Genomic DNA, 12,350 nt, shown 5'->3' with positions numbered 1-12,350 from the left:
CACCCCAGGCATATGGTTCTTCAAACAGATAAAATTGACAAATCCTGGGAGGGCAAACTATAAGAGACTCTTTAACACAGAGAACAAACAGAAAGGGTTGGTGGAGGGGAGGTGGGTGTGGGGGTGGGCTAAATGGGTGATGAGCATTAAGGAGGGTAGTTGTTATGATGAGCATTGGGTGTTTTATGTAAGTGATGAATCACTAAATTCTCCTGAAACCATTATTAAACTATATGTTAACTCACTTGGATTTAAATAAAATTAAAAAAAAATTGACAAACCCTTAGCCAGATACATCAAGAAAAAGAGGGCTCAAATCAGTAGAGAAGTAAAAACTAATACCACAGAAATGCAAAGGATTATAAAAGAATACCATGAAAAACTGTATGCCAACAAACTGGACAATCTAGAAGGGATAAATTCTTAGAAACATAATCTTACAAAACTGAACCATGAAGAAATAGAAAATCAGAACAGACTGATGACATGTAACAAAGCTTAATTGGTAATTGAAAAAAAATCCAAAAAATAAAAGTCCCGGACCAGATGGATTCACAAGTATATTCTACCACATATTTAAAGAGTTGATAACTATACTCCTCAAACTATTCCAAAAAATATAAGAGGAAGGGAAGCTTCCAAATGAATTCAATGAGGCCAGCGTTACCCTGTTACTGAAAGCAGGCAAAGACACCACAAACAACACACAAAAAACCAACTAAGGCCAGTATCCTTGATGAACACAAATGGAAAAAACCTCAACAAAATAATAGCAAACCACATATAGCAATAGGTTAAAAAGATTATTCACCAGGACCATGAACAGGATGCAAGAATTTTCAGTGTTTGCAAATCAATCAGTATCCTACACCACCATCAACAAAAGGAAAGATAAAAATCACATAATTATCTCAATAGTTGCAGAAATAGCATTTAAGATTCAACATTCATTCATGATAAAAAAACCCAACAAAATGGAATTAGAACATACTTTAACATAATAAAGGCTATATATGAAAACCTAAAACTCAAAACCTTCTCAGTGGTGCACAACTGACAGATGTCCCTCTAAGGTTAGAAATAAGACAAGGATGTCCAGTCTTAGCAATTTCATTTGACATAGTACTGGAAGTCCTAACCACAGCAATCAGAAAAAAAAAAAAAAAAAAAAAAAAAAGAAATGAGGCTTCCATATTGTTAAAGAAAAAGTTAAACTAATTATTTGTAGATAATATGATACTAAACCTAGAAAATGCTAAAGACTTAACCAAAAAACTATAAATAGTAAATGAATTTAATAAAGTTGCAGGATACAAAATTGTTATAAATTCATATTGTTTCTAACATTAAAAATGAAGTCACAGAAAGAAATTGCACCAAAAAGAATAAAATACCTAGGAAGAAACTTGGGTGAAAGATCTTACTCTGGGAACAATAAAATGGTGATGAAGGAAATCAAAGATGACCTAAATTAGGTATTCCATGCTCATGGATTAGAAGACTATTGCCATATTCTCAAACGTTTGAGTAAAACGTCCATATTACTCAAAGCAATCTACAGATTCAATGCAATCCCTACCAAAGTAACAGCATTTTTCATAAAACTAGAACAAATAATCCTAAAATTTGTATAGAACCGTAGAAGACCACAGATAGCCCAAGCAATCCTGAGAAAGAAAAGCAAAGCTTTTCCAATTTCCAAGCGATTCCAAATTTCAAGACGTCCTACAAAGCCATAGTAATCAAAACCATATGGTAACTGGCACAAAAATAAGCATACAGATCAGTGGAACAGAACAGAGACCCTAGAAATAAAATCACATTTATATCATTAATCTATGCCAGAAAAAAGAAAGAAAATAAAATGGGGGAAAGACCATCTTTTCAATAAATGGTGCTGTGAAAACTGGACGGCTACATGTAGAGTGAAACTGTACTACTTTTAACGAAGGAGAAAATAGGCTGTAATGTCTCTGCCATTGACCATACCAACACTTTTTCTAGATACCTGTCATAAGGCAAGGGGAACAAAATCAAAAATAAACTCTTGGGACTACATCAAAATACAAGGTTTTGAATGGTAGAGGAAACCATCAAGAAAACACAAAGACAACCTACTGAATGGGGAGGATACTTGCAAATTATATATTCATTAAGAGGTTAATACCTAAAATATAAAGAACTTAACCCACTGAACACCAAACAATCCAATTAAAAGATGGGCAGAGGACTTGAATAGACATTTTTCCAGAGAAGACCTACACATGGCCAACAGACAAATGAAAAGATGTTCAACATCACTAATAAGAGAAATACAAAACTACAGTGAGATATTACTTTACACCTGTTAGAATGGCTACAATCAAGATGAGAAGAAACAAATATTGGCAAGAATGTAGCATAAAAGGAACCCTTGTGCACTATTGATGGGAATATAAATTGGTGCAGCCACTGTGGAAACCAGTATCTTTAAAAAATTAAAGATACTACCTGATCTAATAATTTCAGTACTGGGTATTTACTCAGGGAAAATAAGTTAATTTGAAAAGATATGTGCACCCCTATATTAATTGCAGCATTATTTACAACAGCCAAGACATGGAAGCAATCTAAGTGTCCGTCAATAGATGAATGGATTAGGGAAACCTGGTATTTATGCAATGGACTGTTAGGCATAAAAGAGGAGGAGACTGTGCCACTTGAGACTGCCCACAGGGACCTAGAACAAAAGTTCCAAACGTTTCTAAACAAGAACAAAAAGCAGAATTGACTTATAAATAGAATAAACTAATGGTTGCCAGAGGAGAAGGGGATGGTGGGTTGGGCAAAATGAGTAAAGGACAGTGGGAGATACAGGCTTCCAGCTGTGGAATGAGTGCAACACAGCATAAAGAATATAGTCAAGGATATTGTAATAGTGATGTAACAGGACAGATGGTAGCTTATACTTGTAGTGAACATAGCCTAATGTATAAACTTGTCAGATCACCAGGTTGTACGCTTGAAACTAATAGAGCACTATGTGTCAGTTATGCTCAAATAATACAATAAATTCCTAGTTCAGGGCTCGAGTCATGAAGCATGTGGATTAGTTGTTTCAAGCACCAGCTGTGGCATCAACATGCCTAGGTTTAATTCCAGGCTTCGCTATTACCTGTTTGGGGTAATGTGCCATAATTTTTCGTTGCCTAAGCTGCCTGGTAACCATTGTTATCACAGTAGTCCTAATTTCTTAGATACCTGTTTAGGGCAGGTTGGAACGTTGTCTTGCCTAGAGTGAAGATTTTGTCGATACTAGCCTTTAAAAGCGGATGGCTTTGAGGTACGTTCTTACTTTTTTTTAATAAAGAAATATAATGGTGGGTTGACATTTTCTCTCGCAAAATAATTTTCTGAACTAAGGAACAAAAGAAAAAACCAAACTTGGCCAGCATGAATTATGCTATTTCTGCCCTGATTTTGTTCATGAAGCAGCTTCATCTCTCATAGCAAGTAAGGAGGGTTTAAAAGTCCAACGAGGTGGTGAAAGGTCAACGTGTAGCAAATAGAAATAGAGGATGCCTAACTGAATTTAAATTTCAGATGAACAATGAATACATTTTTTTTTCACATAAGTGTGTCCCACGCAATGTTTGGAACATGCTTACTTTTAGAATTTTTTGTTGCTTATTTGAAATTCAAATTTAACTAAGCCTTCTACGTTTTATGTGGCAACATGAACACATGTGGTGCTAAAGAACCCTGGGCAGTGTGTCTTTGCAGAGTGATGAGGCAATCATGTCTTTGGGAAGCTGATGAATAAATTTTTTTAATGTTTATTTTTGAGACAGAGCATGAGTGGGGGAGGGGCAGAGAAAGGGGGAGACACAGAATCCAAAGCAGGCTCCAGGCTCTGAGCTGTCTGCACAGAGCCAAATGTGGGGCTTGAACTCATCAACGGTGAGATCATGACCTGAGCAGAAGTCGATGCTCAAATGACTGAGCCATGAAGGTGCCCCAAGGCTGACCAAATAGAGTCCTTTTCTGTCTATTCTGAAACATACTTTATTCCTGTCTCCACCTGCATCACAAATTAAAAAAAATTGTACACATTTAAAATACATTATATTTCATTTTGTAGTAAAGTGGGATGGACTTAAAGCTTTACGATTTCTGGAAAACTGTAATATTTAGTATGAGGAATTGGTAAGTATGTCCTAGGCAAATAGGTGGTTTATACCCTACAATTTACTGAACAGTTTAGTATAGATGAAACTCTTTTTTACATGATTTGTGGTGTTCTTCGAGTTGTCAATGTGTGTAATATGAGTTCGTTACAATCATGCTGTTCAGAATCCTCAAACCGTGTAGAAACAGTCATGAAAGTTAACTTGAGTGTCTGAAAAGGGGCTATTATCTCTTAATGAGAAAGAAAGCCAGCACTCCAGAGTGAGACACTAATTAAAGAAAAACTGCAGACTACACTGTCGTGGTAGTAGCATTTTGTATTTCGTTGGCAATTTTTTGAAGAAATGCTCCAATTTGGGTCAGAGTAATGGTAGGGCATATACAGATCACATGTTGTTTATATTCCCATAGTATTTCTTAACATACTGAGTTATGGGGGGGGGGTGAGAAAAATAAAACTTTGTTTCAATGCTTCTACCTCAGAGTTTGAGATCCTTTCTAAAATGTAGCTCTTCTCTCATTGATACTATTTGAGGGCTCCCCTTGCGTCAGAAGAGTATCTCCCTGTCCTTCCTTGGTCTTTAGACCTTGGATCTACCGGGTTTCCAACAAGTGAACCTTTGGGCATCAAGGAAGGTCTGTGTTTGTGTTGGAAGATGCTACCTTTTTAAGTTAAAGGGAATAATTTAGTTCTTACTTCTACTTGGGCTTATTTCTGAAATCTAGCACAACACCCACAAAATGGAGAAAATAGAGTGGCTGCAAGAGAAAAAAAAAAAAAAAGAACAGCTTGGTTACAAGGTTGATGAGCTTGCTTGGGCGTGTTGTGTTAAGGGAGAACCTCTGAAATCCTCCGCCAGGATCCCAGACAAGGCTGAGGAGTTACTACAGGAATCAAGCAAGACAAAAGGGCAAATAGGAGATTTGACCTTTAAAATATTGTGCCCTTTTCCGAAGAAATGAAGCACAACCATGAAATCATAATTGACAACTTTCCCGCCTACCACATTTTTTTTTTCTTAACAAATTCTAGGGTCACTGTGCTTAAGGGTATGTCAGAAACAATGCTGTATCACGCTGTGATCAGTGTCATGTGTCATCTCATTTTGGTGAGTCTGGGACGGAAAGGGAAGGATGGATGTGGGTAATGCCTATCTGTACTATCATAACTGGTTGTACATCTGTGGCATCAAAAAACACTTTCTTGTAGCACTGGCTCTATTTTACAGTTTTGTGGGGCTTCTTAGAATGTCAGGGATTATAATAGACCGATCAAATTGAGGAAAAACTGAGTTATTTAAAACTCAAATGTGGGCTTGTCGGATAATTTTTTTTTTAATTTTTTTTTTCCTCTATCAAATTCAGGGCAGGAAACAGGAGGAAGGCAAGGCTCTGATGATAGGACTATGAGCTTGCAGTTTGGTTTCTCCTTTGATAGGACTACTGGCCAGTCTTACACTGTAATAGCTTCCAGCCTGTTTGGAGAGGAGAGCTGCTTCTCACTCCTGATGTTTCTTCCAGGGTAGATGCAGCACCAGTGGGATATCAGTCTTTGCCTGCTTCTACTTCCTCATGCAAGTTCTCTAGAGATGTGACAGTCTCAGTGGGGATTTGGCAAGGAGAACCTGGACGTAAACGTTTTCATTCCTCCTTTTCCCCCCTTTGGGAGCAAATGTGCCCACAGAGCACGTCTGCTCTTACCTTTCTGGTCAGTTTTGTTGTAAAGGTTGGGAAGCTTACAGTCACAACTTGGAAGGGGAAGTCTGTATGTTTGAGGGATTTAATAGAAGGAAACTTAGCTCCCTGTAGATACAAGCCACCTTCCCTAATCTTTTCCTTATAATAAGTGTGGTGTTCTACTTGTCTAATGATACTGCATTTTTCAGTTGGTCCTGAACCTCTGTGAGGGAGACAGGTATTACCTATTGAGCCCATCGGTGCCTCAACACAGTTGTTCAGTGCCGTTCCATGTACCCCAAAAGCATGCCAACAGTGACATGAGACAGAGAAGGGATTCAGCAAATGAAACATCTGGTCGGCATATGAAGAAAGACTGTGAGATTTGGGGGAGTAATTCATAGAGGTGGTGAAAAGATAGAGGCTACCTTCAGAGCCCAATGACCAAAAATGACATGCAGGCATCTCCTGAAAGTAAACATTCTCCTTTATAATAGACTTGGCACTAGACTGACCAATAAAAATAGCTAGTAACATTTATGACAAGGTAAGCAATTATCAATATGTATTTTTTTCCTTTTAATCCTTACCACTAGCCTATTAAGTACTATTTTTGCTCATTGTACAGATGAGGAAACGGAAGCAGGATAAGAAACTTGTGCAGGGTCACAAATAGCAACTATTGAATAGGTGGTAAATGGTGGGGCCAGGACCTACAGCAAGGAGGAGTGGCTCTCGACCACTCTTGTACCGTCCCTCATACGAACTCCACACCTGTAACTTAGAGTTGACAAAACTGTATTTTGTAGGTCTCCCGATATTTTTTTCAAAGGATATAAAAAGTGTTCATTTAGAAAGCCAAACTGGAATGCTTGCTAAGCCCTTCATTTTTCTTCCTGAATGCTCTTTGTTATCTTGTGTCAGTGAAGGAGCTGTACAGCAAGCTCACTTCAGAGAAATTGCAAGACAATTGAAATTTGAAGGGGAAAAGCGTATCAATTTAGGGATTTTGTGGGGGCAAGACAAGAAAACTGAATCGGAAAGCCATCAAACCAGGAGCTGGGAATTGTGCTTAGAATGGAGACAGAATTGAGAGAGAACCTCCCCTTCCCCACCCCCACTCAAACAAAGAGGACAAAGAGGTTTATCACTGAGTCCTGTAGAGCAATGAGAATCAACCCAACATGTTCTTTGGAAAGAAAAAGACAACTACGTTTTGTTGCATGATATTTCATCAGAGCAGCTTCAGAAACAGATTGAAAAATTTCTGGAGCAACAGCAGCATGGGAAAAGGATACCAGTTTCTGTGGCATGTGTGTAATACGCAGCAAAGAATTCATGGAAAACACAGCTGTCTTTTAGATCCACGTGACTAGAAAGCAAGCCTTCAAGATTTTACTATGGGGAAATTGCATGCCACTTTATGTTGCGAAAAAGTAGGTAACTTGCAGTATGAGCATTGACCTCTCCGGGGACCAGTAGATTGCAAGTTGAAGATGTAGCATTGTAGGATTAGTACTGCTAGTGTAAACACAGGGCTGATTTTGCATTGTTCAATATTTGAAACTTGGAAAATCTTGGCAAGAAATTGACGTGGAAGATACTCGTGAATTGTTAGAAGTTTGGGAAGGTGACCAGAAAGATCACAAAGGAGTCCATCTCTGCTGTAGACTTTGCTTTATGGGAGAAAGTATCTTAAAAGCTAAGATGTTCACCTCTCAAAAGAAAGCTATAACATGGATTTTATTTCTGCCATAGGGATGTTCATTATGGTTTAGGATACTATAAATGCATTTAAACCAAAATAGAATCAAGGATAGCACAATAAAGCTAAAAGATACTTTTAAAAAGACACGCATGGGAATACACTCACTATGAACTTTTTCGTCTATGGAAATCATCATCTTTGTTGACAATGCTGGGGGTGATGATGACCTCATTGCTCAGAAATAGAAGGAAGTTAATCTCAGCATCAGGAAAATTATATCCAACTGCAGCCTGTGAAACCAAGCTGTTCAGGGAATCAGTTGAAGTCTGTAGTTGGGTGTTCAGTAGGGATTTTCCTGAAAGACAGGTGGACAGAAGAGTTTAGACTTGAATGATGGCAGATGATTAGTCTTTTGAGAAATAAAGATTTAAAAATTAGATGCTGTTTTTAAGATCAAGTGAAAGGATAATATCCATACTTCACAAATCACTGATGAGCCACAAGTAATTTTGGATAAGAGCTCAGGCATAACTGAGGCCAAGTCGAAGTCCAGATCTCAGGTGCCCAAAGGAGTGAGGATATTTTGAAGACTTAATCTAACCCTTATCATCTTGCCCCTTAAGGAAACCTTGGCCTTGAAGAAGGAGCAATGAGACGTATCATAACACAAGGGAATTTACATGGACATCCTTTCCACATGTTAAGTCACCTGAGGTCCTATCATGTTGGAGATGAGTGTTAGGTGTGTGGTTGAAGCAATAAGTGAGACATGATCCCACATGTGGAAGAGATAAGTGGGGTTGGGAAAAAGAGCATGCTTGTGGGCAAGGTAGGAACATGGGATGGCTTGAAAACTGAGTAGGAGAAAAAGAGGTGCTGATGTAGGCAAAGTGCATAGGACAGCCCTCTCAGTCACAATTGCCCCTTAGCTACCGGTATAGAGAAAATCTATTTGGATAAACAAGCTCATCTTATATGCAAATAAGTTCATAAAGAGTATCTTAATTTGGCTCATTCAAAAACAGATACTGAGGCAAAAATCTGTGTGCAAAGAGTTTGTTTGGGAGATAGATGTAGGGAACACTGGTAAGGGAGTGAAGAATTGACACAGAGGAGATAAATCAGTCAATAGGGAGTACATCATGATGCCGGCAACGATGGTAGGAGACTAGAAGTTAATCCATCAAGGAAACCCCAGGAAACCCACAAAATACACTTGTCAGAATTCACTAACTTGAGGAGGAGGGAGCTAGGGTTTTTATACAACCAATTTCCTCGAATCATTAGTTGAAGCCTGCGAGGTGAAGATGTTAATGACCCACAGCTTCTGGCCTGATTCATACATACTTCATCCTTACTCATTCTGGGAAAACTGTAGGCACAGATAGAATGTTATGTAAGTTCCCAGGAATATGGGCAGTGAGAGCTTGTATCACTGAATCAAACATCCCCTGGGGCCCCCACCCAGTGGGCCACTGGACAACTTGATGCCTTTGGCCCTGGTGAGCCTGGGAAGCCACCCAGAGAGGTTGTGTTTTTTTTTGTTGTTGTTGTTTTGCTTTTTTAACAGAAAGGTATATGTGTATCCCATCTATTCGTATTAACACTGTATTGCAGTCTATGTGCTACCTGTCTTGTTTCTGTGAAATTACGTGTAAATAATATAATACATAATATGTATTTTTTTCAAATTCATCATTAGTCATTTCCAATGGGATGTGAAACTTGAGTCCAATTGTTACTTTCTAGATAGGACTAAGAATTTTGATGGGTTTGTATGGAAGGTAGGTAATTTGAGTTGACATCCTGGAAAGAAGGCCAGAGTTTGAATTATACCTTTGCTTGTAACCCACTGCCTCATCCCCAGTCGCATCCCCAAAACTGGTGGTTGAATAGTATTGGAAAGGAGAGTTAAAACAGAGGTGGGAAGTTCATTCAAAGACAAACTTCAAAAGTTCTACCGTTTTAGTTGTGTTTTTTGAGTCTATAAACCCTACCTCTTCCTTCACTAAGGTATATGTACTTGGAATTTCATAAGTGACAGCATTTGGAAAACAGGATGCTTAATAAATATTGAACAAGAACAATGAGTTAATCTATATCTCCCACCATCTGCCGATTTTCACACTAGTATTCAGTTTTCTTGTTCTTATACCTCCTTTTCAATTATACTCCTTGTACCAACATAAATAATTCCTTTCACTGAAGGAAGTTATTAAGTATCTTTTTATTTTTAATCTTCTAAAAATGAATTATATAATTTCATATTCTTGGAATGATTCATTTTCCTTTTAGTTTCACTTCTGAAATCTTTTATCCCATATCATTTACTTGGGAGTGGGTGGGGGGGTGCTAATTTTATTGATTTGATTACATGTTACAATATGATAAACATAATCACAGTGATTTTTATATTGTACTAGATAGCTTCCTTTTTTTAGATATTGTATAGTATACAGTGTAGTTGTTCTTGGAACTGGTGATGATACTTGGCTTTTAAAGTACCTCTCCAGGTCCTAAATCTATTCTGGTCCATGTGGTAAAGATTTCAAATGTCCAATTGTTGAATAAGTTTTATTTACCATCACATAATTTTCTTTCTTTCTTTTTTTTTTTTTTTTTTTGATTTGTTAAATTTTATCGCCCCTCCCTTGCCCTCAGCCTCCAGCATACTCCCTTAGAGTAGTACAGGCAAGGAAGACCTAACTATTGGGAGGAATCCCTAACACTTTTTCCAGGGCAGAATTCTGGCTAGTCCAAAAAGGGTCTTTCTTTTGAGGGTTTTTGGGAAACTAGACAGTGAAATTTTTATTAGTATCGGCGACGTTTGTTTGGAGCAAATTCAGCTCCAGGAGCTGCACGGTTGAACACAGGAGGGGTTCCACCAATGGCCCCAATTCCTTCCATGGTAGCAGCCTGGCCAAAGCGTTCAGTTGTTGGTGGGGTCAATCCCAAGGTTCCATCTGGCATCATAGTGGCAGGTCCTGGGGGAGCTGGGGTACCAGCTGGCACTGGAGCAGGGGGCATGGCGCCTCTGTTGTTTATGCCCATAGCACCTCCCATGGCCATCTGGCCCATCCGTATCTCCTGTTCTCTCGCATCAGGGAATGTTCCCTTAAATCCTTCCTGCTGTTGCCGCATCATTTCTTCCTGTTGCTGCCACATCTCTTCTTCACGGCGCCTGCGCTCTCTTCCTCCTGCCTGAGCTCCAGTTGCTTTTGTTTTTGCACTTCTTGGTTGTGCAGCTCTTCCATCCTCCGGAGTTCGTCTTGATGCCTCATCAAATCCTGTCTTATTAACATGACTTGGTGCTCATGGCGAGCATCCTCCATCTCCATCTCCATCTCCAGCTTCTCACGAGCTTCCTTTATGTTGCGGTCCACTTGGTCCTGCTGCTGCTTCTCCATCTCAATGAGTGCCTTCCAGCGCATGGCATACATACTCAAAGGAGCCAGGCTGTGCAAATATGGGTGGCTGTTCTCGCTCCTTATGAAATTGCTGGTTCTTTATAACCAGCTTCTCTGGAAGTCCCTCTTCATCATCCAACTGGTCCATGGGCTCCACAGTCACAGGCCGAGGAAATGTGGTTAACAGGAAGGAGTCTTCCCTGCACCTGTCCAGAGCTTTCCGAGCAGCTGGCTTCCCTGAGAATTCAACAATGCCTTTTCCTGAGGGCCTTCCTCTATCATCCACGATGACTACAGCCCTTTCCACTTGGCCAAAAACAGAAAAAGCTTCCTCCAGCAGTTCGTTAGAAACATACTGAGGAAGGTTTCGGACTGTGAGCGATGCACTATGGCAGGCAAAGCGCACACGCAGCTGCTTTCCACGAAGTGGCATGTTGTCCAGCTCTACTTTGGCAATCTCTGCTAGGGTTCGCGTTTCCAAGCGGATAAAGTCAAAGCCCTTATCCTTATGAATGAAGACTTCGCCTGCCTTCCTGTATTTCTCAAATAGTTTCCTCATCTCCTCCTCAGTGATGTCAGGAGGAAGATTGCCCACAAAGAGCCGGCTACGTTGGGTGAAGGTCTTCTCTCCTGGTTTCCTAAAATTCTTCAGGTCAATAGTCAAGCCTTCATTTTGGCTGCTGGCTTGTTTTCCATTTGCAGGTATTGGTGGCGGTGGTGGCTGTTGCTGTTGGTGGTGCTGCTGGTGGTAATGCTGATGATGCTTCCTTGGAGTATGGTTTTGCTTCTCCAAGTTAAAGGTTTTATTGCTCTGCATTTTTGCACCCCTCTACCGACTGTTCTCTCCTCAGACTAACGGCGACACTACATGGCCTCTACCGTCCCGAGAAAAAAAACTACCATCCCATAATTTTCAAAAGTTTTCCTGTACCATTGAAATTCATCAGGGGCCTTTAAGACATGGGTTATTAAAATGTGCACAATAGAATTAGGAAAAATCTTCAAATACCACTCCCATTTTGTGCCTGGATGTCACATACCTGACTCACTGTCATTACTTGGTGTATCACTTGGCAGTAAATTCAAACTTTTGTCTTAGACTTTGGTCCTAGTGATGATGGTGCTGACAGGGATGTTATCAGGTACTGGGGAGTGGCATGGAGAAGAAGCAAAGGTGAAAACATGGCAGAAATAATAAGGACTAAGCTAAAGTCAGATGATGACAATTTGTCCTATCAGTAGTGTTTTGCTGAGAATCCTGGGGAAATTTAGAAAAAGTTCTCCAAAGAAGAATAAGAAACATGTGGAAACATTTATAAGTTTCGTGACATTTCAAACTCGCTCCTATTTCAGGACCTGTGTGCTCTTTCCTTAGCCTGGAAATCTCTTTG

The 12,350-nt window shown here is 39.5% G+C and overlaps 1 protein-coding gene across 1 annotated transcript; it reads right to left on the bottom strand.

Annotated features, from left to right (window-relative positions):
- Window positions 1–10,195: 10,195 nt before the first annotated feature.
- LOC122482336 (non-POU domain-containing octamer-binding protein-like) lies at window positions 10,196–11,853 on the bottom strand. Its single transcript, XM_043578781.1, is given in 3 exon segments — window positions 10,196–10,741; window positions 10,744–10,990; window positions 10,992–11,853. Coding segments are annotated over 3 exon segments (1,410 nt in total). The 5' UTR covers window positions 11,777–11,853; the 3' UTR covers window positions 10,196–10,363.
- Between the last annotated feature and the right edge of the window lie 497 nt (window positions 11,854–12,350).

Source organism: Prionailurus bengalensis, chromosome A1 (assembly GCF_016509475.1).
Source record: "Prionailurus bengalensis isolate Pbe53 chromosome A1, Fcat_Pben_1.1_paternal_pri, whole genome shotgun sequence".
NCBI lineage: Eukaryota > Metazoa > Chordata > Mammalia > Carnivora > Felidae > Prionailurus > Prionailurus bengalensis.
This window is presented reverse-complemented; position numbering and strand designations above follow the sequence as displayed.